Source organism: Corapipo altera, unplaced genomic scaffold (genome assembly GCF_003945725.1).
Source record: "Corapipo altera isolate COAL_440 unplaced genomic scaffold, ASM394572v1 49, whole genome shotgun sequence".
NCBI lineage: Eukaryota > Metazoa > Chordata > Aves > Passeriformes > Pipridae > Corapipo > Corapipo altera.
In genome coordinates this window covers 5,033,540-5,060,593 of record NW_020884879.1, presented here as the reverse complement: position 1 = coordinate 5,060,593, position 27,054 = coordinate 5,033,540, and the positions used below count along the sequence as shown (strand labels likewise).

Sequence of the window (27,054 nt, the reverse complement as noted above, 5' to 3'; positions counted from 1 at the left end):
TGACACAGGTAATACTTCCTTGTGGGTATGCAGGATGCATGCTGTATCCTTGTTGTGGCAGGCTGGTTCATATTTATGGGGTCCAACATACTTAGCAAGGATTCACAGTTATAAATCACAGAAGAGCAGTATGGATATAATCCGTGTCATGTTGGCATCTCAGTGTAACTGTGCTCTATTATTCTTAGATAAGAAAATTACAGACCTTGTTTTTCCTTTTGAAGTCAGAACAAGGCATCTTCACAAAGATAAGTGTCTAGGGCTAGTTCCCCTCTCAGGGTTATCTAGTAGTCAGATGCTAACCAGGCACTTCCATTAATTTGGAACATTCCTCCCACCACTCACCATCATTTACAAAACACAGTTCTATTAGAAGTGACTTAATCTGATGGATGTTCTGCCAGCATTAGCACATGCTGATAGCATCTGAACTCTTGGTACAAGACTAAGTGAAATAATGGAGACTCACTCTTAATGAATCTATTCAAATACTCTTCACAGCACAAGCAGATCTGTGATAAAGGTTTACATATAAACAATACACAGGGAAGTCAGGATTTCTGTGACACAGCCCTGACTCTTACATCTTCTTCTGGATGTTAACAACTGCATATTTTAACAACTATAAACTGGAGACAATATTTTATGCCATGTTGTCTGTATAAACTGATCAGAAGAGTTTGACTCATAGCCCAGTAAAACTGTGCCTAGAATGCTGTTGTCTTGCATCAAATTATTACAGAATTTAGTCCACTTAACCAGAAGGCAGAATTCACAGTTTTTTTCAGAATCTCTAAGTTAGCAGGACACCAACTTTTTTTACTTCTGCATCTTTCATATATTCCTTCAGGCTGTTTGGGAAATCCCAGTTCTCATTCCATCTTTAAACTCTTTACTTGTAATAGGAATGTCAGTGTTTTAACTGGGGTAGCTGCCTGAATGAAGAACTAAAAAATATAGTAGAGTCCTTTATTTTAAGATTGCATAAACCCACAGAGATATTCCATTAGAGAGTCAGGAAAGTGGTGACCACTTAAAACCGCAGGCTTGTTTAAAAGTAAATACACATATTTTAAAAACAAAGTGTAAGAGAAAAATAACCAAAGGTCCAAGCGAGCAAGTAGTTTGATTTGTTTGGAAATACTACTCTACTTCATATAATGGCACATCTGTCATGTTGAGCATAGCCATGGTTCCTAGTTTATATGTTTATGTTTTTGAAGCAACTTTTACATCATTATTAGTAAAATAAAACACACTGGTAGCATTTCTAGTCAAAGGCAAAACATACCAGTGGAAAACATATCACTGCAGCTGCAGGAAAACTCCAGGAGAGATGGAGACAACCTGAAAGCTCTGCAGATCTACAGGATTTGCAGTACCATATGACCACCTTGCTGATTTCACAGGTATGAGATAAACACAGTACCAATACCTGATCTACTCTGAGAAAACACGAGGAGTGTATGACAGTTTTTACTTTATAAAATTAACTTTTAAATGTTGCAAACAGCATACAAATATTTACATGTGCATATATACATACTGCCAAACAGTGTAGTACTGTCTTCTGCTTTTACCACATAAACTTCCAGGAAATAAAAGTAGTCTCAAGTGTTGCAGACCTAAAGGGAGCTTTCTCTTGTCTTGTCAGAGCCAAGTAAAGCTGCCATTACACAGCACTATAAAGGCTACCTGAGCTCTTGTACTGGAACCAGTGGAACCTCACACATACCAGGCTGCATTTCTGTATCTGTGAGTTCACAGACAGAATTGCAAATACCTAATTGCACTTGTAAATAAGATCCTACAGATGTCTAAGGGCCATAAACTTTGCTAGCAAAGCCACTGTCTGAATCTCTGCCTCTAAAGGTAAAGTAAGTCTTAGCTGTTTCTCATATGTTAAATAAAGGACCAATTAGGAGCCAGTGAAAAATGTACGTGATGCAAATGCTTACTTGTCCATGTCAGTGTAGACCTACACCAAGTAATGGAATTCTTACACTGAGGTGCCAAAAAAATTGCAGTGTTCAGCTTTTTTGCTACTTGCTGTCTCTAACCCCTGTGCTAATGTGCAAGTATTGATTGCTTAAGTTACAAATGCTGATAACCTGAAGTTGTGACATCCCTTCAGGAGATCAACACACCACTGCCCTGAAGATGTACTGATGTCGGTGGCTTGGGCTTCTCAGGGATGAGAGATTTCTTAGCAAGTCACCAAGGTGCAGAGATCTGCAGCTCAGGAGAAGCTTCCCTGGCCCACAAGGTAATAGGTGGCAAACACGAAATGAGAAATTGATTCACCTCGTGGGAGGACTTCAGCAGATACACTCAAGAGCAGTTCAGAAACCTAACTTGTGCTTTGCATGCTACTATCCATCACTAGATTTGAGATTTTTTTTCATGGTTTTCCATAATTATGCAGCTCTGGTAATGTGGTATTATTACACTAACTGAATAATAAAAAGCAATTATAAATATAGCAAACAAGAAAAAAAATATATTTTCCACATCTTCCCACTTTAAAAGCATTGCTGCCAATGTTACATAATAAGAACAGTAGATTTCCTTACTTGCTTCCTGGTCATATAATCCACATTTATACAAACTAGTGCAAATGAGTACATGTCATTCTGGAAGCTCCAGCAAATTCAGATCTCATGGAAGAGCCCACGCAAGATGCATACAGACACAAGGGTGCTGGACACTGCCACCCCTGTGAGGAGCCAAGCTATGAGCGAGTGTACTGCACCGTGCTGTACTTGGTGACCCTGGAAGACTTGCTCAGTGTGGCACTGTCAGGAGATGGCCCTTCTAAGCTGGAGCCCATAAGGTTAAGTGGAGAGTCTGTAATCAACACATGCTCTTGCCTTCCTAAGCTGGCACCTGCAGCCTGTTCAGCTTTGCCCTGCAGCCCCGAGGCTGTTACCACCCTTTCATTCACTACCATGCTGCGTTCCTCTGCCGGAGTGGGGAAGCTGAGCGAGCCCTGCTCTGCAGCAGGCACAAGTACCCTCTCTCGCTCCCTCACCACGACATACTTGGAGTCGGGAAGATCCTGAACCATCAGGGTTCCTGGCCCTGCACCTGCCGACTTCACCATCCTCTCTGTAACCACCACATTACTTCCATGTGGCAAATCAGGGATTTTTACCATACCCTGAATGCTCGATGCAGGCGCCAGCACTCTCTCTGTCACCACTACATTCTCCTTAAACTGGGGGTCTAGAAAGACACCAGCCGAGTGGGCAGGAGCCCCCACAGAATAGGATGTTTCCGTCACGCTGACATTGGTCTCCGTGTGGGCTGTGGGAAGGGGCTGGGCATTGTGCTGCCCAGAATGGGATGAAAAGGTTGTTTCTGTGACCACTTCCTTGGACAAGGTGTCTTCTCCTGTGCCACTGCCTGTGTACACCGGCGGGGTGGGCTGGAAATGACTGCCCAAGGCAAAGGCTTGTTCAGAGCTAGAAGCATTTTGCTGATCTAAGAACTGCGACTTTGTGTCATTAACACTGAAAACTGATTCACTCCTGGAGCCACCATCTTTCATGTTGATCTGTCTGCCCATGCATATTTCTGCTAGAGTCTTAAATTTGTCTCCTAAATCATCGAGAAAATGGTCATCAAGATCCCCCTCAATAAAGCTGCAGCAGCCGACGGAGCCATGAGGGGAGCCTGATTCTCCCTGGGAATAAACCAGGAGACAGTCTTTGGCAGCTTGTGCTTCATCTTCATCCGCAAAAGAGACAGCTTTCTACAGACAGAAAACAAAAGCAAGCAAAAGTTCATCAATGCCAGCTCTATACATAACAATTTTGAAAAATCAGGAATGTTTGGTTAAAAAGGTTGAAGTAAAAAAATTAACTGAACCCACAGAAAGTGTCAGCCATATGAGGGCCATGCATAAAAGGGTTTTTTGCTTTTTTGAAGTTGGTCTGAACTTGACAGCACACTTGATGAGAAGAAAAATCTGATATTAAATTGAAAACCTTGATACTATCACCACCTGCTGCTGTTCCTTCCAGTAGTTGTGCCATTTGTGATACTGCTCCATATTCACAAAGAGATTGTTTTAACTTAGGTCAGTGAATAAACTTCACCTCTAACTAGGTGTTTGTGGAAGAATCCCAATAGCATGCCTGAGAGTATCCTAACATTTAAACAAACATTTAATGAGTACATGCTGACATGTTCTCACCTGCCATGGTCCTTTGCACTAGCACAACCTCCAGGATCACACCCAAGATGTCCAACAGCAAACAAATCAAAAAGTGGAATGGATTGGTAAGTATGGATACATAGTCTCATACATGATGGACTCATCATGTAAATTCTTAGACTATGCAGGACATTTGGCAACATGGAGGGCTCGTGTTCTGACTACAGAGCTTACAGGGTCAGCTCAATCTGAAAGCAGTGTCTGCAATGGAGCTGCTATGGTGCTAGCACAAATATCTGTGTACATGCATGTGTCAGCTCCAGTTCTAGAAGTGAAGACAGCCAAATCCTCTGAGCCTGCTGAACCAGCTTTATATAACATAGTTGCTGGTTTGTGCTCAGAACCACCCTTCTGCCACATTTTATATTCCAGAGTTCATATTAGCTCAGGCATCTGGGTAATGTGGTATACATCCAGACCCAAACTATGTTTATTTGCATTTGATTCTGGGAGTAGGCACATGAACCAAGATTCTGCTACAAAAATTAGCACACATCTGAAACTATTTGGTTCGGTTACTTGTCTGTTTCCGCACCCTTATAATCTGAGATATTTTAGCCTCACAGGAGTTGTACAGAGTACTGTGTACGATCTCCCTCCTGCAGCACTTCATCAGGCAGCTATGCTTAAAGTATGTCTTAATATTAAGAAGCACAAAGACTGGAAGGAAAGCAGATTGCTACTGTTGCGTCTGTTCACCCAGAAGACCAGTAGCTGGGCACTCCAAGACGTACAAGTATCTAAAGCTCATATCCTTCCATGGCCTGAGGTGGTGATTCAAATCTAAACAGCTACTCCCCTGCAAAACCACATCAGCAGCCAGCTGGAAGGTGTTTGTACAGGTATGGAAGTGAAACTTTCACTATAAGGAGATCACCAGCCAAAAGACTAACGATGTGCATTACACAAAGGGGAATACTTGCAATGAGTAAGAATAGTCTATTGGCCAATGGTTAGGTCAGTAAATAAAAAAAAAAAGTAGAAAAGAGATTGCAACATGTACCTTACAGGCTTTTGATGAATGGCCCTTTACCCAGGCTGATGGGCAAACAGCAAGTCAGCTACTTTGAAAAGGCAGACCCACCCTCTGCCGTTTGACATCTTTAGCTTATCTTTCCAAAACCTGCTTCATGGTAAAGTTTGTAGCTCTGACTCATGATGAGTCACAGGTGCCTTTCTACAGACCAGTTTAACGTGCCTAAGTCCCTGAGATTTAGATCATCTAGTCTTTCTCCTGGCTTTTTCCTGGGCAATGGCCTCCTGGATCCCATTCCAAAGAACCTTCCTTGAGAGGAAGGTCTATTTGTGGGACACCTTGCAAGCACTCAGTGCTATAAGACCGAGCGTTGTCATGCTCTAAGCCTTGCACATGAGGCTAATTCAAAAATCCTTAATGCCCCTGACTCCACATGCATACAACATTGGGCACTGTATCAAGACTGTTTATACACAATTATCTACTCATCTGTGTTTGTAGTAAAATGAACAAAATTTCACAATGCTAAGTGTAAATATCAAAATACTGTTATTTTCGGGTCATATGCTTACGTCATTGAAGTAGTCTCTTAAGAATTCTTCATTCATAGCTCCTGCCGCTCCCACTGCAAGTCCTCCTCCAGACACCACTGTCTTGCCCTCTATACCTGCCATGCCTTCAGCCGCTCCAGCTGCCATGGCTCCAAGCTCGGCACTGGAAAGAAGATGTCTTTGCTCTTCCCATCTTTCCTTGGTAATAGTGTTGTGATGCTCTCCCACGTGAGAGACAGAGCTGCCTGCTGCTGTTACAGTTTCGCCTCCACTCATTCCTGCTGCTGCTGCTGCTGCTGTTGTTGCTCCTCTTGAGTTCCCCAGTGCAGTGGGTGGAATGAAGCTTAGCACTGGCTACATAAATAAGACAAATTAAGATGTGACATGAAAGTTTCGCTGTCTAGCACATGGAACTCACCAAACCAGAGTGGGGCTGGGTGGGACCTGGGAGGGTGCTGTCTTATGACTTGTTTGAATTTGCACTTATACATGTTGCTGCAAAGAGTGAAAGGCGTCCTGAAACAGGGTGCAGCTTCCACAACTGTATTCCCAAGAAAGATCATGGAAACGTTTCTACAGATCACTGTTTTTCTTGAAACTTAGAGGATTGAAAGCATAAAAAAAAAAAACCAAACAAAAAACCAAAAACCAAAACACTAAAAAAAGGCTGCTCCTTTGTTTTTTCCTAGCAGTTTGGCTTCCCTGTTAATTATCTTTTAACAAGATTTTGGTGTGAGCATTGGACCTAAATCAAAGTCTTTCACCCTCTGTTTCTTTGTTATTGTGCAAAAACGTGTCAGTGTCATGCCCTTTTTTTGGAAAACTTTGTTTTGTAGCATAACAACAAAAGGCAAACTTCCCTTGGCATTCACTGTTCCCTCTGCAGATTTGCACTTTTTTCCTGCCTTTCTCTTTTTTAATTGTTTCCTCTGTTTAGAAAATACACAGGGAAGTAATTTAAAACATAGTCTTAAACTTTAAACCAGCAAGAAGCAGCTAAGCTTTATAACCCCTTCTCTTTCTGCTTTACCATGCTCCCAAAGGGGTGAAGAACATTCCAGGCTTGCAAATGCAAATGTTTCACTCTCTATAGATTTGATGGTTTTCCCACAGTCTTATCTTCTGCTCAGATACCATCAACATTTGCTTGATTGCTTTCCCTATGGAAAGTGTTATGGTTGCTTTTTCTACAGCTGCTGGTGGAATCCATCTTCCACACATCCTTCGCTGAGCCTCACAGGGTTAATTTTAATTAATGTTCATGTGTTGCTAAAATCTTCTGTAGAGCTTTAAAACATCAGCCTGTGATGTGGAAAAGGCATCAAGTGCCAAAATGAACACTGGAACAGAAATCAAAGAGAAATGCTATCAGGGATACATGCCTTCTCCTCAGGAGCTGCTCCTTCACTGTTCCACTGACGCAGCATTGCTTCACTGCAGTCTGGTATTGCAGCAAATGTCTTTGCTCCACCAAATCCTATTGCTCCCGAGCCACAAGGACACAGCAGCAGTAACAGTGGAATAACTATAGGGAAACAGAAGATTGTCATTAACTATGTGATTGTTAGGGCCTAAGCATACTAACAGCCAGTATAAGTATGGCCAGCTCCCATATCTAAATGTATCTTTAATGAGCTAGTGATCAGTATGAGGACTGACAAGAACTAAAGACAGGTTCCCAAACAAGGCATTTACTAGAAACATATGCCAGGCCAGTTTCCTAGAGAGTAAACTGACAATTAACACGTCAGGGCCTGAATCCTGCAGATAACCACACATGTAGGTAGATATACTTCTATCAAATATATCTCATATACCAAACCCAAGCCCTGATATGACTGTACAACCTCAGCATTTCTAACTCCTCCCGTTCTTTTATTACTAGATAACAACATGGCATCACGTAAATTCCACCCTACCACTCCTTTCACTTAGCTAGAGTGTTGCCTGGGGAACTCAAAATAACCCACTTTCAGGAGCAGAGTATATTATTCCTGTGGCATGAACTTTGTTTTATCACAGTTAGATTGCTGCCAGCACAAGCAATAAATTATTGTGAGTTTAAATGCAGCACTGCTACATATGGCCATACCCTGACTACAAGTATTCATCTCTTATTTCGAGCTTCTATTTTGTCTCATTAAAGAACAACATCACATGCTGCTCTGAGCAAGGCAGCAGACCTGCAGTGACAGAGTGGAGAATGCACTGTGGTTTGAGTAGGAAGAGTTAGGGCTCACCTGGGGACACGTGGGAACACCAAAAGGATTCCTCACTGCTTCCCCACCTGTTATTTACAACACCATAAACAAATATTAAAGTTGTTCATATTAATTTTAAAATGCACAGCTTGAAATCCTTTGAGGCTGAAACGCTGATATTACCAAAATTTAGTTGGGGATCTGCCATGACTTCCCACAAGACTAGGAGTTTACACAGAATATATCAAGATGATAAAACTTGGGAACTGGATTATTTCTTTCCTGATGCTTTGCAGACCATATTTACAGTACTTCTGAGATAATATGAAACAATTACTTACGCAGCAAAAGTAAAAATGCCAAGATGATTAGTGCAACTGCTGCTGGTCCCAGACCCACTGACTTATTGCCAATAAACTTCTCTTGGCACACATCGTCATCTGTACACTCACAAACAGTCAACTGCAAAGACTGTGGTGCAGCACAGCTGAGGCCTTGGAAATCCTGTATTAGGATGGGAACTTCAGTTCTGCCTGGCTTCAGGTTTTGTGGTACCAGCTGTATGCTTGTGTCTGAGGCAGAAGTGGCCAGGGGCGGGGTTAAATAAAAAGAAAAGACAAGAAATGAGTGGAGAGAAAATTGACTCCCATAAACTCAGTAAAAAAAAAACCCCTTTGCAGTCTCCCAACAAAGCCCCTCTAGCCAATGCAATTGAATTAAGTTTAATTACCTGCTGCTATTTACAGTACGTGTGCTTTTATTTTTATCAAGTAATTCATGCTGGTAACAAAGCAGCCATGCTCGCTTGCAGCCTTACATAATTTTGAAGTTTCACACCACCAGAGACTTACTATGGAAGTCCAATCACCTATATAGTATCAACCACAATATCCAGATAGATAAAGGCTGAACTCAAAAAAACCCAGCTTCAATCTTTAGGAGATTAATCTATTGTAGCCACAGGCAGAGAACAGGGAGCCAACATAACACCTGCTCCTGTGGCTGCGTCATGTCAAGGCCCAACTAGGCAGGAGATCACAGAATCAGAGAATGGGTAACATTGGAAGGGACCAGAATGGGTCATCGGATCCAACCTCCCTGCTCAAGCAGAGTCATACCAGAGCACATGGGAGAGAACTGTGTCCAGACAGTTCTTGAATATCTCCAGTGAGGGAGACTCCACAACCTCTCTGGGCAGTCTGTTCCAGTGCACGGTCACCCACACAGTAAAGAAGTTCTTCCTCATATTCAGGTGGAACTTCTGGTGAATCAGTTTCTGCCAATTACTTCTTGTTCTAGTGGGTGGCATCACCGAGAAGAGCCTGGCCCCACCCTCCTGACACCCTCCCTTCAAGTACTTATAGGCATTATGAGGGCCCCTCTCAGTCGTCTCTTCTTGAGGCTGAACAGGCCCAGATCTCTCAGCACTTCCTTGTAAGAGAGATGCTCCAGTCCCTTAATCACCTTTGTTGCCCTCTGCTGGAACTGCTCCAGGGGCTCCATGTCTCTCTTGCACCAAGGAGCCCAGAACTGGACACAGCACTCCAGATGTGGCCTCACTACAGCTGGGTAGAAGGGCAGGATGTGCAGGACCTCCCTTGACCTGCTGGCAATGCTCTCCCAAATGCACCCCAGGATACCACTGGCTTTCTTGGCCAAAAGAGCACACTGCTGGCTCATGAACAGCTTGCTGTCTATGACCAGATGGTGTTCCCAGCTGCCAATGCTACCCTATTTGGAAAAGCTGTGATCCTTACAATTACTACTAGTCTGGCTGCAAGCAAGATGATGAAAACTAAGATTCTTTCTTGGTCCTAAACTTGGCCATTAGGATGCCTCTGCTGATTGCTTTGCAGCGTAGGATTGCAGAGGGCAGAATAATGAGTTTGAGAAGGAAAATAATTGTTTTCTGGTGCCTTGAATCTACCTGAAGCATTTCCTTTGAGCATTTTTCAGGCTGATATGAATGGAAATATAAGAAAATGCTCATTTAATTTTGAAATACTTGTTAAAATTATTTATGCTTTCTGCTTTGCTTTTGTTCCTATCATGTTGGACAATCTTTAGACAGGTTACACTGTATTTCTCCTTTGCGAGGTCCACTGTGCAGACAGATTTATTTATTTGTAAATTAGAGCAACTGCAGCCAGTAACACAACCATACAACCACACCTCCAAGCTCAGTTTTAACAAAAAGCATCCTCCATCAACTGCATGCTTTTTGTGATAAGATGGGGATAGCTTGATCCCAGCATTAGCTATGAAATCCTGGTTACCTCATATGGGGCATCAAGCCAGGAAAAGATGGTCCAGCTGAGGGAAGGCAACATGCCCCAGAGAACATGACTGTGCTTTTATAACCTCTAGAGAGAAGGGAACAGAATGCAAGTGATGGTCTAAATGCCTGACTCCATATATAGGGTTTTTTTTGGTCTGAATCAGCCAAACTGTCAGTTTGCCTGGAATTAATAAATTACAACACCAGGACTCCAAAGAACTGAAAGTAAAAATACACCTTCTTACCATTTCTGGATGCAATTATCCATTTTTTTGCTGTTCCTTCTGGCTCATCAATGACAGTAAAGCTGAAGGGATCACTATTTGGGTAACCATCCAAATCATTAGCTGTGACATCAACTAATTTTGCATCTGAACACACAGTCTGCACAGGGTTCACAATAATTGGGCAGTTATCATTCTCATCTTGAACTTGAATGACAACTGTGCCAGTGACTGTTTTCTTAGGAAAATCTATAATTTTAAAATAAGAAAAATTAAATTGATTTGTGGAAAAAATTTAATCTTAAAATAAAAAACTTAATATTTTCCAAACCACCAACATTACTGAAGTAAGTTGAAAGAGCTCTCCATGGAGCTTATGAAAGTAGTATTTTATTCCCAATGTTAATAAAAAATATTGACAAAGTTCTTCTGAAGGCAAGTTGTTTTATTATTTTAACTTTAAAAAAATTTTCTGTATGGTTGCACAGTAACATGTAGATTATAAATGGAGAATTCCAATTACATACACAAGAAGTTCAGGGAAGTTCTTTCTTGCTTAGTATTCAAGAAAAGTTGAGACTATGAAGTCTGCTAATTGGCATACTGAGATATTGGCAATTTCCACCTTGACAAGGGATGTTCGTATCAGACTTACCTTCGCAAAACTTTTACGAAACATTCCCTTTCATCTAGTCAAAGAGGAGAAACAGGCACTGTGGGAACCCATTCCATGGTAATGAGTTGCCATGTCTCTCCTCTGAATACACAGCCTATGGGAAACTGCACTCGGTGCCTAACTTTAAAGATAGGCAGACTAAACCAACTATTGTTGTAGAAAGGCAAACAAATCAATTAAGGTGAAAAGAAAACTCTCTCAACTTACCAGTGGTTACACCCAACATGGTGATAGTGTAAGTGCCATTTACTACATGAGATGATTCGTAGTCGAGATTTTTAGCAAGTCGGATTTCACCTGTGACTGAGTCTACAGTGATCCAGTTTGCTGGATCTCTTCCTTTCACATATCTGATAAAAATCATATATAAAGATGTACACAGTTATAATGAGGAAAACAAACATCATCAGAAAAAACCTCTTTACAGTAAGCTTACTCTTCATTTAAAGCAGAGATCAAATCCCTAGTCTGAGGTCTGATGCTCCTGCCACTGTAATTGGTTTCAACTATAAACCTATGCTGAATGTTGAAACCTGCTTTTTCCCCTAAAGCCAGGATTTAGGTGTGGAGAGATTACAGTAAGTACACTCAGGGAGCAAGACCAAAAAGGAGAGGGAGCTGCACTGCTGGTCACTGTCTTCTCAGCAAAAGCTGAGCATCAGCCACCCAGGAGACACTGTACTACAGGCATGGGAGAGAGGGGCTATGCAACTCTGCTGTACACCATTTCTGAAAGTTATGGTGGTGATTCAATAACATTCTAGCTGAAGAGCTATGATTCAAAATCCAAGCACACACATGCAGACATATCTACGGTACACCCTTTCTGTCCTACTGATTGATGTTTCTGCATATTTCTTCCTAATGTTTCTGGAGACAATGAAATCAGATGGGTAAATCTACTCTTGAAAGTAGACAGGCATGACAAACACTGTGCAAGGACATACAACTTCAGCCCAAACACTCACATCTCACCATGTACAGCAGAAGAAAATTGCATAATAGAATACTGAAGAAGATGATAATGATTTAGTTTAAGGTGTAAATTGTGCTTAGTAGAAAATTCTTGCCTTTGAAGTTATTTCAGTTCAACATGCACATTTTTACAATAAGATGTGACTTCTAACATACTCAGTTATGATGGCTAAAAAAAAAATCCTTACGTAATGCGCTCTGCTATTTTTCCAGTGTCTTCATCATAGGCTTGATACTGTCCAATAACCTGTTTTATCTGCAGTTTCTCACTTGCTCCAATAATTTTTGTGCCACCAGGGAACACAGGGCCTTCCTGCACATTAATCACCTTAATTTTGATTGGAATTGTTTGTGCTTTGTAACTGGATTTAATTGACTTGTGGAACTCTGCTTTGTTTGTAACAACAATGCCCAAGTTTATGCTTTGCATTTTTTCATAATCCAGCTCCTAGAGCAATAAAGAAAATAATAAAAATAAAAAAAAATTCGGTATTTGTCAGAATCTGATATCTAGACAGCATGCATACATTTAATATTTAAATAATACTGCAGAATCCTTATTTAAGTAATAAGAATGGAAGTATTCAAGTAATATTTAAGCAATAAAGTGCTACAGTATGAAGAAGTTTGTTAACATGTTACTCTCACTCTTCTTATTTTTAGTGGATGACACCGTAAGTATGGCTTTATATTATTGAATTAAAACTAATTTAAGGTACATGCAAGGAGTCCTACCATATTTTTTGACTGTACTTGCAGTGAATCAGTGCTCAATTATTTATCTCTTTCAATTTTACATTTTGGTTTTTTTTTTAAACCAATGAATTTACTTAATAATGCTCATCAATTATTATTTTTTTTTTTTACAATTAGCAGCTTTCAGATAAGGAAATCAAAGCTGAAAAAAAGAAAAAAAAGGAAAAAGAAGAAAAAAAAGGAAAAAGAAGAAAAAAGAAAAAAGAAAAAAGAAAAAAAAGGAAAAAAAAGGAAGGAAAAGGAAGAAAAGAAAAAGGTACTTAAGGTGCCATGCATTTTCAGTTCTTGTAGACTAAGGGAAAGTGAAATTCGTAAAATACACATTTCCATCTGTGGAAAACAGTTTCATAATTTCAACTTATGAATATTCATAAAACAGTCTGTAGCCCATGGCTCAGGTGTTGCCTCCAACGTTATCTGTGGCCAGGGGAAATAAAGAAATTTTATTTCTTTAAATATGTATACATCAACAAGTTTACAGTATGTTAGCACTGTTGCCCACAGGACAAGTGAAGTCTGGGAACTTCTGGCCTACTAGATATATTGGAGGTCACACAGAATGAAAATGGAAGAGCTGGACAAAAATATTAATTTGCATAGAATTACTGAATACATAAAAAAGAATATGACAAAGGAGGAGTGTTCACCATGTAAATGTACATTTTTATATGTTAACTGAATATATATAATTTGTTTGTCAACTTAGATGGAATAAATTATTCTATTAATTACAGAAGAATCTGTAAAATCTATACTAACCTTTACAACAGTCAAAATTCCTTCATTTGTTTGAGTATCTGTTACTATACGGAAAAACCCATCTTCGTTGCCAGAAACAAATGTAAAGTTTGCCAGCCAGTTATCAGAAAACTCTTCATCTTTGTCAAATACTTTTATTCTCATAATTTCCACATTTGCTCTGTTTTCTTCAATGCTTCCTTCAAACTGCAATCAAAAAACTACTCTTTAAAAGGATGTCATGATTTACCCCATTTCACCAGTGCAAGAAATTTTGCACAATGTCATATTAAGCAACAGGATATTGGCAGGTGTAGGAACAAGTCAAAAATTGTGAGAAATGTACTTACTGTATGACTTTCAACAACAGGTAGATTGTCATTGACATCCAAAATCTTGATTTCTAAAGAACATGTTGCAGCATTCCCACCTAATTGACCACCACGATCTTTTGCTTCCACCACCAAAGAATAGCTACTTTGTGTCTGTCATGATAAGAAAAAAGTGTTTAATCAATGCTAAAAATTCTTTTCTCTAATATCTCTATTAAATTTTTGTAATATCTCTCATGGTCAATTATAACTCCTCTCTATCTAGAAGTACATCTCACACACAACTAACTTGACAGACTCTGCTGGAGTAAAACTGAGACTTTGAAAAGGATATGGGACTTTTGCATCTTCCCCACAAAGAGTTAGACTGTACTTACATGGCAAAAGGAAAAAAAATTTCAGCTGCCATAAACAAGGACAGGACCAGTGACATCTGCACGTCAGGACAGAGCTGTGTCCCTCAGCTGCAGAGCTAACATCCCCATCCCCATCTGCTGGCCAAGGAAAACTCTGCAAGCACAGGTGACATCGCTGGCAACACGTGGCTTTCAAATGCTGTTTCACAGCAGCACCTGTCCTAATTCTTTGCACCCTGATTTGCACAGCAGGCTACAAAAATCCATGTGCAATCAGCACCTTTGCAGGTGACGGTCTGCACGGTGTTTGCCATATGCTCTCCAGCAGAGAGAAACGACCCCTTGCTTTGTGTAACTGCTGCACTGACTGCACAGGAGGTACAGAAAGCAACAACCACCAGGTTGGTGCTGTGCTAGGTAGGTAATAGGGGGAATACAACTTCAATCCCATCACCTCCTTCCCCAGCCCCTGAAAAACATGCATCAACCAGAAAAAGCTTTAATCCCAAGGAAGGTGAAAAAAGGTAAGAGGGCCAGCTCTTCATCCTGTAGGCTGAGCTGAGGGTGACACAACAGGCACCAGAAGACCACATAAAAATGGGAGGGATTTTTACCTCTCTGTCAAGATTTATTTTTGCTACTCGAACTTCGCCAGTATTCTTATCCATACTGAAAGCAGCACTAGGGCTTTGGGACACAATCCTGAAAGCAATTTTGGAATTTAGGTTATTTGGTTCATCTGCATCTGTTGCATTTATCCTCATTACAATTGTACCTGGAAAAAGCAAACAAAATACAGTACTTGTTTATACAACCATGCACTGGCAAATATTTTTATTGTAATATCAACAATAAATAATTTTGTTAGATGAACTACACAACTGTCTGATGCTCTTGACTTTATTTATGTAATGAATACAGCTGAATAAGTGTTCCTAAAACCAAAATGTACATGTTAAAAGTTTATCCTCCAGCCAAGAAAAAGATTGTATCCACATATCTGTAACTCACAGAATTCAATGTACTAACTAAACAACAGGTTGAATTTTCTCAATAATCCTGACAGAGCAGAAAGCATAAGTTTTTGAAAATAAGCTACATTTCCCTCACACAATATTCTAAAGGGAGCATTAATAATTCCTCTACCTCAACATTGTTAATACAATTGCTCTGTATTGATGCCCTCCAACAGCTTGACTGAAAATACATGGTGGTCCCCACAGTGCAATCCCTTTGTAACTCATGGCTCAGGGTTTTGTCCTCTGAGAAAGAGTGTACCTCAGTGTCCAGTGCCCAGGTTTTAACATTAGCTGGAATTCATGAAAAGAGTCATTACATATAGCTGCTGCTGACTTGAAAGATTGCTGAGGTTACTCAATACCTTACCCAAGAATTTGTTTCTTCAAGTTATCATGACACTGAAATGGACACAATGTCAGGTATTTATTAGGTTGTTTTATTCCGGCTTTTCTTATCTTCTTGGAAATAATCTGTTGCTCTTATGTTTACTGATGTCAGTAGAAAAATGGGTATTAACTTGTTCTTAAATGGTTATGGCACAGACATATGTGTTTAACAGCAAAATACCTCTCCAGCCCATAGACAAAGCAGGGCTTTGGATGAGCATGGCAGAGTGAAGTCCCTCCCAAACAGGCTGTGACTGCTGAGTCAGAAGGCAGATTGCATTTTCTGTGCAATTCCTCTTGAAGGACTCTGGTTCCTGGATTTGTGGAAGCTTTGATATCAAACCAAAGGTGTCACAACAGGAAATATTGTTCTCTGTTGCCTTTCAGGGGACTCCCTTAATCATACCACACAGCTTAGCCTGAATAAAAGCTTGCATTCAGACATGGATAATTTGGCTTATGTCAGCAAGATAATGTACCCTTTTTACTGCAGATACACTGCTGAGAAGTGCATATTCACCTGTGCTCTTGCATGTGTTGGGAAAAACTAAATGAAAAAAAATCTAAAAATAAGTTACCTGTTTCGCTTAATTCTTCGATCGAACCAACAAAAACTTCATGTGAAAACACTGGAAAATTGTCATTTATATCCACAACTTTAATTGGGAGATCTATTGGCTCTTCCAGTTTTGCCCCATTCTTATCTAGTGCATGACCTCTGAGCTGATAATAACACAAACAGAAACAATAAGCACACCCAATGAGTGACTGCAAACACATAAATGCATATGCAAAATAGAAATACATATATTATATATAACAAAATCTAGACATTATATAAGCATATGCTTAGAAATAGAAGCATGCATACACACAAAAATATCCAGAAATATTAACAATATTTCAAGTGAACACATTTGAAGACAATAAGTAAAAAAATGAACAGGAGGGCACTTATAAGGAAAAAATTAATTTTCAACTTACAAGGAGCATTGGAGTCTTTTCTCTGTCCACCCTTCCTGTTATGTTCAGGTCTCCAGTCTTTCCATTGATAACAAATAATCCATAAGGGGGTTCTGTTACTCCTTGACCAGATATAGTGTAAGTTACTACTATCCCTGTATCTTCGAGATCTGAATGTATCTAGCAGGAATATAACAGATTAAACAGCACTCAGTAAATAAAACCATGTATAAAAATGCAATAAAATATTTTTGCTATTTTGTAATGAGGAAACAAAAGCAAATATTAAACACATTTCACTGCACTCCTTTGACTGTGGAGATGTTGAGATGAACGCAGGAAGAGCTGCATGTTCTGTTTGAGGATCCGGTTCAGGGAAATGAGAAACATCTGGAGCAGAGAGATGACCTAGAAGATCAGATCTAAGCTAGTGAATATGACCAGAATGGAGAAGTGATAGGGTAGAAGAAGAACGGTCGGTCCTGGAGATGAACAGGTAGAAGAGGCTGCATAGACTAGAGATTACACCCTTTCCCTGCTGTCAGAAAATACCCAAAACATTTGGAAAAGCAAATGTGCACTGGGCCAGCACCACCATCAAGGGGCAGCCCCAGTAGTGGGTAACAGCCAGCTATGACCTGCAGTCGCTTTGTATGCCGAAGTGACAGCTGTGGTGCATCCAGGTTTCAACACTAGTGCTGAACCAACTGCAGATCACTCTTGCACAAAGGATAACACCTTTTAGCTCTGGTCACTTTTAGCTCTGTTTCCTAAAAGACTAGGTATATATAATCATGCTCTATTTACACCCTCCTGTCCAATCACCATCCGCATATTTGGGACCCACTTGCCAAGTTCAACCACAGCGGAGTAGGGGTGGCGGAGTGAAAAAGCTCAAAGATATTGCATTCCCAAAAGTTTGTGAAAAAAAAAAAGAGTGAAAACTGGGGCTGGGAAAAGATGAGACTGAGCCAAATCAGGCTTCATAAGTAACACACCTGATGAAGGAAGGAAACAGAAGGAAATGTGGCGACATTCAACTGACATCCAACAGTCCTTTAAAATTAAAGAAATACTTGTGCAATTGTTTAGGGCAGCCACACCCTTATTTTACATTTTAATCTCTATTTTCATATCTATTCTGTATTAATCTCTTTTCTGGCTTACTCTAGCAATTGGATTCTTATAGGAATTGTCCTCTTCCTCCCGTATGAAGGCTGGAGGGACTGTCCATTCTCGCTTCTGCCTGACTAGGCTATTGGGATGAGACAGCATGCCACTCCTGTCATTTCGATTATAAACCTGTGAAAAAACAAGACTGAACGTCAGCATTACATTTAGCCATTTCAGATAAATGCTTTATTGCTGCTGTAGCCCAGACTTCTGAATAGCTTTTGCACTTCCAATAGCTAGTGACTTCAAAATTGTGGAGCAGCATCAGCCTTTTCAGTTACAATCTAAGAGCTCCTCAAGTTGTTTGAAGAGGGAAACTACATTACTCTTTTCATCAAGACAGAAGTAGGTAAGACATGCTTTAAATATATGAGCAAGTTCCCATGACCGGGGGTTGGTGAAAATACATCTGATCAGGAAGATTTCAATGCTTGTCATCAGATGTGGGAAAAATTTTGGCATTAAGGTTGTTCTGAACCACCATTTCTCCTTATCACTGTGTTTACCATTCCACCAATACCACCTTGTACTCAAACTTCTCTCTGAAACAGAATATGTGAAATATCAGGCCTCAGTTCAACTCACTCAAATGCCTCTGCTATCCTTGCTCAGCTACCCCTCATTGTCACTCTGCATGACACCCATCATCCTTCTGTTCAGCTTAGTCTCTACTGTCTCTGTTGACTTCCAATTAACATCTGGAAACATTTCCAATTAACGTATGTAATAAAATAGTGGTTGTTTTCATTTACAGACTTCAAAAACGTTATTTACAAACTTAATATTTTAGGGGAAGTTTTTCAAAGTTCAGTGCCACTCAGTGTGATGGATGTAGGAGTCTATTAACTTAATTTCAGCTTTCATTTCTTTATCCATTACGCAGCTTTCGCATTTCAGAAAATGGTAAAATTCAAGATATTTGTCAACTGAAGTAAGGCATGGCTTTGTCACTTTGCTCAGAGGACACTTCTTTGGGCACAGATAAATAAAAAGTCTTCCATTGTATCCTACCTTCACGTAGAGTCCATTTCCACAATTCAAACAGATCTGCAATGGAAATTATGATAACCATTATTAATTCTATGTCACTTTAGCAGTACTAAAACTTAACTGACATGACCTCCCTCATAAGAACAGCAAAGCCATAAGGAAAAGGCTTCTGACCTCTATAAATTAATATTTATTATTTACCCATAACAACTTCTGAAAAATTCACCCAGAACCATTGACATTAAAAACACATACTATAATAAAATAATTATTAATTTTTCACTTTTCTTCCATCATGGAACAGATTATAAGAAATTAGTAATTTTTTTTCTAAGGAATGCAGACTTTATAGTAGTTTTCAAACAGCTGTTCCTTAGTGCTAAATAACACTTCATTATTCCAAACTGATGAGAATTTGCTATTGATTGAAGCAAGTGCTGGTTGACAGCAGCACTCCAGAGGAGATCCCTCTTCTGGGCAAACCATGGATTTGTGGCTGTGGCGGGTTACCAGTCACATCAGAGAACAAAACAGGATAAATAATATTTAAAGGCAAGGACTAACCAAAGACAACTGCTGAGGTGTACATGACTTAGCACCGTGTTGGGAGGATAAATGGTATACATGCATCATGTATTTAAACATGACAGAGGCATGTGCATGCCAGTAAGAAAACCACACTTGCTCTGACAAAAACCTTACAAGCCAACATTCAGTATTGCAACTGCCCACCTCTACAGGCACCAGGACACCTACACTTCAGTTAGGTGCCAAATTCCAGCTGGAAGGAACTGGAGCTGCAGCCAAATTACCAGAGACCTCATGTTTATGTCCGCTCTCCAGGCACCAAAGACTCTGCAAGTACCAACATCCCTCAAATTGCAAAAAATGTAGGTGTAGGGAAACAGCACCAACAAAACATAGGCTATTACAGTAGATGAAACCTACAAATCAAGCTTTTGTGCTTTGTATAGGTAGAGAATACTGCTATTATTCTCAGAACTATTACTACCTACTGATTTTTTTTTAGGCATACCAACTGCTAAGGTAAAGCAGGCTCAGAAAAGGTGATTTTCTACCCAAATAAGTCAAGGAGTATTTCTTTATATTCTCTTTGACTGGTTTCTAGTCTGTTGACTGGGTTTTGCCTATTCCTCCCTCTGACTCAGCCTTGATTACTGAATTGATGACAGCTTCTTCTTTTAAAAAAGATGTTATCTCTTCCCCACACAATGCAGCAGACTGTGTTGAGCAATACAGTAGAATTCTGTTTCAACCTGCACAACAAAACTCTTTTTCAAATGATAATTTTCCCAATGTATATATTCTGAAGCAGATTATGTGACTAATACATCTGTTCTAGAACAACCAGCAATCACAAGTACTGAGGCCATGTTGCTGAGAACACAGCTGTGTTGGGCAGGACATGTCTCCAGGATGAAGGACCACCGCCTCCCTAAGATCTTGCTTTATGGTGAACTTGCCACCGGCTGCTGCAAGAGAGGAGCCCCGAAGAAAAGATACAAGGACTCCCTGAAACAACATCTCAGCCTTGGCCACATTGATCAACATAATTGGTCTACTCTGGCCTCCAATCGGGAGGTCTGGAGACACACCATCTATAACGCTGCGGATGCCTTTGAGAACGCATGCAGGATCACTCTGGAGGAGAAAAGACAACGCAGAAAGAATCGTGCCTTGCAGAATATACCACCTAAGGAGTCTTTCTGCTGTGCCTTTTGCAACCGGACGTGTCTATCTCGTATTGGCCTTTTTAGCCACCAACGTGCTTGTAACAAATGTGGGTAGAGTCCTCCCCAAATCTTCATTCGCGAAGCCCAGCCATGATGATATTCTGAAGACAAAAATTAGCAAGCAGTAAGTTCCCTAATGGATATGCATCATGAAGGCTACAGGATCTTACACCTTAGAACCAAACTGTTTTCATGAATATTTAGTCTTATTTTATTTTATTAATTGTATGGATTTCCAAAATTTATTTTTATGAATGAGATTATACCAGCAAGAGTGACAGGAGAATTTTGCTTTATAATCAAGACATTCCAACAGAAGCTACAACTCTTTTGAAAGCTGTGGTTGGGGGTTGGAACATGCTCCCCAGGAAGTGGTCACAGCACCAAGCTTGACAGAGTTCAAGAAGCGTTTGAATGATGCTCCCAGGCACATGGTGTGACTCTTGGGGATGGTCCTGTGAGGGGCCTAAGGGTTGGACTCAGTGATCCTTCTGAGTTCCTTCCAACTCAGCATATTCTGTGATTCTGTGAATAATTGTCAAGATGTCATCAGAAACATCCTTGGTTGTTCTTACTGTTAAACTGAAGAAGTGTTTCTGCCTCAATACTGAATGAACATAAGAGGTATGTGGTGAGAAGTTTCCTTGCACTGGAAACCCGAGAGTATCCAGTATAAACAAAAGCATCTGAAGTTCAAGAATAAGCAGATCTTCCACTGAGATGCATATCAAGAAAGTGTAGAAAATTCCATCAGTCATTACAATCAGAAAGTCTTTCATTAAGACAAGTAAAAGTAAAAATCAATTTGTTTACACAGTAGCAAATGGCTTCAAAACATTGTAGTTTAATGCTAAGATAGTAAAAAACACTTTTACTCTTGCACTTTTTAGTCTGTAGTCCACACAGAGCCTCATAAGGGACTTACAAGACACCCAGAAAAAATGTTTAAGAATGGTAATTTTATTTACAAGATGCATAAATAAATGTGGAACGAATATATAAAGGGATCTCACATTTTTTTATTGACATTTTTTAAAGGTTCCAAAAATTTTAAATAGGAAAAAAAGCACTTTTTAGTGACATTTTCTTCAAGGACAAGTGAAACGTCACATATTCAAAAGGCATTAAATTCCGAATTTCTCCCCTTTTTATAATATCCTATAGCTGCCTTCTGTTAAATGGCTTAGTAAGAGTAGGAAAGCTCTGTCTGTCATTTGTTGTGAATCATAGCCTAGGTACAAAACCCAGACATCTACTGATGACACCTGTTGATGACAGAGCTGAGAACGCATTGTCAGAAGAAAACTGGATGGTTACAAAATACCAGGTGGAAAAAGTGAGGCCTGAAGTAACAAAATTGGAATGAAATACTACAGGATAGCAGCAGTAATCAGCAAGAGGCCATGGGAAAGAAGGGAGTGACTGCTGTGTATAGGACATGCAAGGCTGCTCTTGCCCAAATTCCTGTTCGTATATAGTCAGGAAGTGACTGAAGGACAGAGTTTCAACATACAGCTTAAACTGTAAAGATATAAAGACTGAGTAACCAAGAAGGTATGTGTCTGTATTCACTACACCATGAAACAGTAATTCCTAGAAATGTGATCTTTCCTGTATGCTCTGTGTTGGGAGATTTGGAGCTTGTACCTTCCATGAGTCAGTTTGGTGTTGAAGATGATGGACAAGTGAAGACCTTAGAGAAGCAAACAAGGGGGACCATCCAAGCTTATCTACTAGTACATCTCCTGGCCCTGTTGCAAGACAAAGTACACCCAAGTGCTTCCTGACAACTGCTTATCCTGTTCTTAAAAATGAGTGATGGAGGTCCCTCAGCCTCCCTAACCTAAGGTGGTTCCCAGATAGTCTTACAGATAGAAAGCCTTCATTAATTTTTATCTTCATTGCATTATCCTAATTTTTAGCTCTTTGCAAGTTGACCATATTGCTGCTTGCATGAGATTCAGTTTCAGAGTAAGGCACACAAATTTATGTGTAAGAATAAAAGCTAAGTGCCTAAACTTCTGTTATAATCAGCAAAAATATAGCCAAGAGATCAAAGTGCAGTTCAACTTGCCCCAAAACCAGCCCATATCCACTTCTCTCTGTGCACTACTGACTGTAAGTATGTTTAGTTTGTAAGCCCAGTACAGGAGAATTTCCAGATCAAAGAAGTTGACACTGAGATCCCAACACTACACAACCTGTGTTTTGATGGTTTTCCTTCAGAATAGAATTAGTCTGATCCCACAGATCAAACCGCCACAAGCAGATTGATGCATCTCCCAGGAGAGACAAAATTCACACTGGAGATTTGCTTTGAAAGCACAATTTGATCCAACCACTGCATCCATTTACCAGCATCCACTGCATCTCCATTTACCATAACAGAAACTCAAACACCTATATCAAGATGTCGACAACGCTCTCACTGTACAATGCAATTCCTTTTTCTTCACAATTACCTTTCATGTACCTGCAAACTTACATCTTACTGTCTTTTCTCAGTTCTCAGTTCTTTAATTTCCCTTCAAAAATCATAAAGTATGATTTTATGGCTTCAGATTGCATTTTTTCACTTTACTCTCTCTTGGACAGATTCACTTTATTCTGAAGTCTGGTATCAAAAATTACACATCACTTTAGTTCAGTACGATGGATAAAATACCAGATCTTATGGATTTCTCAGCTGCCTTCAGACCTCACCATAGTTGGTTTCCCCTGCTTTTTGGAACAATATTAAAATGTTGAATCAACGCACAGATGCTTGTTAATAACTTTTACCATGTTTCAACATGTTACTGGTAACAGAAGCTGGGCTGCTCTGAAATAGCTCACCTTTGCTCTTTGTAAAACTAAGTATCATGTTGTGGTATTTTTTTTATTTACCCTGTTTCTATGACTTCTGAAAATCAACTGCTACTGGCTCTGACATTACAGTAGTGATCTAACGTACTCAGCCTGAATTTCACCATACCCAGACTACATCTAATATCCCAAACATCAATGAAGTACCATCTGAGGAAGACATTCAGAGAATAAGTAAATTTTGCTACTCCCATATTAAGATTCATACATCTCTGTCAACTCTTCTTTCACTTAAACACAGGAAGTGTTCTAAGATTTCTTCTCTTGAAGACATGATATCTACCCTCTTTAGAAATGACTGAGAAACTTCCCAGTCTAATAATCCTTGATAGCCATGCCTGCCTGGCAGGCCCATGGCTCTGGGTGTGTGCCCTGGACATGCACCAAGTCAAGCCCAACCCTACGGGTGCACTACCATTCAGCACACCCAAACGTTCCTGGAAAAGGGTCAGAGGCAGGGACCAGGGGAAATCTGCCGTGACCTCTGTGAGGTACCCAGGGATGATGATACAGGGAGGCAGCCTGCAGGCAGGGAGGGAGCACCGAGAGATACTTCCAGGAAAAACTGGGAGAGGAAGAACTTACTATTTTTGTTGTGTCTAAGATAGAAGATGCTTTGAGAAGACACTACTTTTAGACGAGCCTTGTTTTTCAGCAGTTTCTTAAGATTAATAAGAAATAAATGATGCTAATCTGAAACCCTCGAAGAAGCAACTTGACTTTCTGCCACATGAATGGCTCTGTCCAGATCAGGAAAAAAAAAGTAAATCAAAAACCAAAAGTGCAAAACCCAGCAGTGCCTCTCTCTCTCTCTTCTGACACCAACCAACTAAGGTAGCCTTATTTGTTCTAATATTCTATTCAACAATGAGGCTTTTAGGCATCAAACTGAGTTGACTTTCAGTACACCATACCCTGCCTCAGCTTTAGCTGAGACTGAGGATGAGAATTGAGAAAAACAATTTTCTTCAGGCAAAACAGCATCCTGAGCCAGTGCAAGCCTATTAAAATGGACGATGGTGTGGCTTCAGGTATTACACAAAGAATTGCTGAAAACTTTTGCACAAGTAGCACTCCACAGGTTTTCCATTGTTGTTTTGGACAAAATGAGGGTTAAACATTTTCCAACCAAACTAACTCCCAGCTTGCTGTAAAAAACAGGGTTAACTGTTGCTGGCTGACTTGTGGACAACCACATGTCTATATCAAAGTTATCAGACAACAGTTCTCCAGATAACAAATCTGATTTTGCAGGATCTCAAGCTCAGGGAGCGAGGTCCCAATCCTCAACACCTTCCATTCTCACCACCTTCCATCCTCACCATGCAATGAGCCATTACTGATCCCTGCTCAGCAGCTCAGAGCACAGCCCAGGGCCTGGCCTCCACCCGCACCTTTGTGTGAGCGGTGGCGGCCGGACTTCCGCAGGCATTCTGCCAGCCTGGAAAGGCTCTCTGACAGAGAGCTTGCTGTAAAACAGCTAGAAACACCTAGAAAGCATCAGTCTAAATCCAACAAACCAGGTGTTTTGGTCTCAGTGTGTTATGTGACAGCCTCTGCTTTTAGCCTGAAAAAGTATGTCATAGGATGGAAGGTCTAAAGGCTGATGGCTGAAAAATAGTGAGGGCGTGGGGGCAGGAAGCCTGAAGTGTCTTGGATTATTAAGATAGTAATTTCTCTACGGCGACAGAGACTTCCAAACTTTTTGAATCGTATTCCCTCCTGGAACTATTTCCTCAAAAGAGTAGTGCAATTTATTAGTACAGATAATATGCTGAACATGAAGACGGCAACAATGTGAACTCTCACTGTGTTCCTGTTCCTCCCAGCGCCTCAGCAACCCCACCCATCCCAGATACCGTTCCTGTCGGGATTTTCTACCTCCACTTGCTTTCAGACAATCAAACGGCGATGGCTTCTATCTAATTCCCAAAGAAAGGAAGAAAACTCGTTCCTAGCCACAGGCAGGCCGGTGGTGGGAAGGCTGCCAAACCCCGACGGGAACACCTCTCCCCGGCGGCCGCACACAAGCCCCCCACGGCGGTACCATCTCCCTCGCCCCTCTTCCCGCACAGCAACCCCCGCGCCATCCCAGGACTCACCAGCAGCGCCAGGAGCCGCACGGCCGCGGTGGGGCCCCGCGACATGGCCACGGCACTCCGCCCGGGACACACCGGGTCACCTCCTCCGGCCGCACACCGCGGAAATGCCGGCGGCCCGTCCACGGGCGCCCAAGTATCCGCGGGTGGGTGGAGTGTGCCAGGCGGGAGCCGCGCCGGGAGGGGGCAAGTGGCACCCGGCCCCGAGCCCCGCCCGTCCCGTCCCACCCTCGGGGAGCCCGTCCCGCGGCGGCAGGTCCCGTCCGCCCCAGCGAGCTCCGCCCGCGGAGCCTGCGGAGGGACGGGGCGGTGCCGCCAGCGCAGCCCTCGGGAAGCTGCGGCTGGGAGCCCAAAGGGATTCCAAAGTTTGCGTTTTATTTCCTCCCTTCCGCCACGGGGAGCGAGCCGGGCCGTGCAGGAGGCATGCAGGGCAGCTGCGACAACAAACTAATAAACTAACGAGCAACTTATAGCGGGAGCGCAGTCTCGTGGGAAAATAAAATTGTCAGCGTTTTTAGTACAGCCGTCCCTGTAAGCCTCATTTTTCTGCGCTCCGAGCCATACCCTTCCTACTCTTATCTGGCAGAGATCTGTACTGGATACACCTGATTAATTGATGCTTATGAAGGCATAGCTGATTCTTCGTGATGGCGAAACAATTAAATGTGCTTCCCGTGCATCCTCTCTTCTTTGAGGCAGTTACCTAGTTAATCTTTCCAGGATCACAGTCAATCGTGGTAAGTAATTTTTGAAGCCGCTCGTTGTGATACTATGTGTGATACTATTAGGGCTCGGAGAAGGGAACCAGCCGTATGGGAGTCCTTCCAATCACATTATGTCTATTTATTACATGTTGCAACAGTGCACAATAAATAATTTCATATTGTGTGTGATGTCAGTTCCAACAATTATAATATCCATGAGCATCACGAGTGAAACAGCTTTACCTCACAGGTTATTCTGAAGGTTATGTATATCTCTTTGTGTTATTTTCTTAGAATATCACAATTTACAGAATTTGCTAATACCCTGCATTAAAAAAAAAATTCTTAATTTAAAGAAAACAAAAGGCATAAACAAAAAATATATGTGAAACACACAGTGTTAAGGGTTCTTGGATTCTTTCTTTGTTCTTACACTAAAGCACTGCACTGGACTGATCACTTTGTAACCAAACAGAACTGTGTACATTCACACAACGGAACACCCCGAGATGCTCTGAGGATCTTCTTCAGGGTGTCAAGGTGTAGTTTGGTATAAGTTTAATAGCTGATGTAGCTACCATAACTAATGTTGGTAGAAGTACTGTGAAGTTCTCTTTTACTTATTCCTGTTTGAGATAAATGAGGGAGAGTATGTCTCAAAAAAGTTCATATTACACCCCTTTAATTGGGTGATTTAGAATTAGATTCTATTCTCAGATGTATATTACATTTCCTAGACTGATGGTTAAGTATTTATTAACATCAAAGGACTGTGAGAGAAGAACCTTGATTTGCAACTTTCTTCTTAATCTGCGAGT

General features: G+C 40.9%; 1 protein-coding gene across 1 annotated transcript; it reads right to left on the bottom strand.

Moving 5' to 3' along the window:
• Window positions 1-585: 585 nt before the first annotated feature.
• Window positions 586-25,622, bottom strand: DSG2 (desmoglein 2). The gene is made up of 15 exons (XM_027638810.1): window positions 25,536-25,622; window positions 18,836-18,871; window positions 17,819-17,953; window positions 16,673-16,831; window positions 16,267-16,411; window positions 14,897-15,057; window positions 13,945-14,079; window positions 13,616-13,801; window positions 12,289-12,548; window positions 11,333-11,475; window positions 10,471-10,698; window positions 8,289-8,519; window positions 7,129-7,271; window positions 5,768-6,100; window positions 586-3,754 (listed from the first exon to the last, which is right to left on the bottom strand). Exons 1-15 carry the CDS (start codon window positions 25,578-25,580, stop codon window positions 2,732-2,734), a joined length of 3,363 nt encoding a protein of 1,120 aa, XP_027494611.1. The 5' UTR covers window positions 25,581-25,622; the 3' UTR covers window positions 586-2,731.
• Window positions 25,623-27,054: the final 1,432 nt, after the last annotated feature.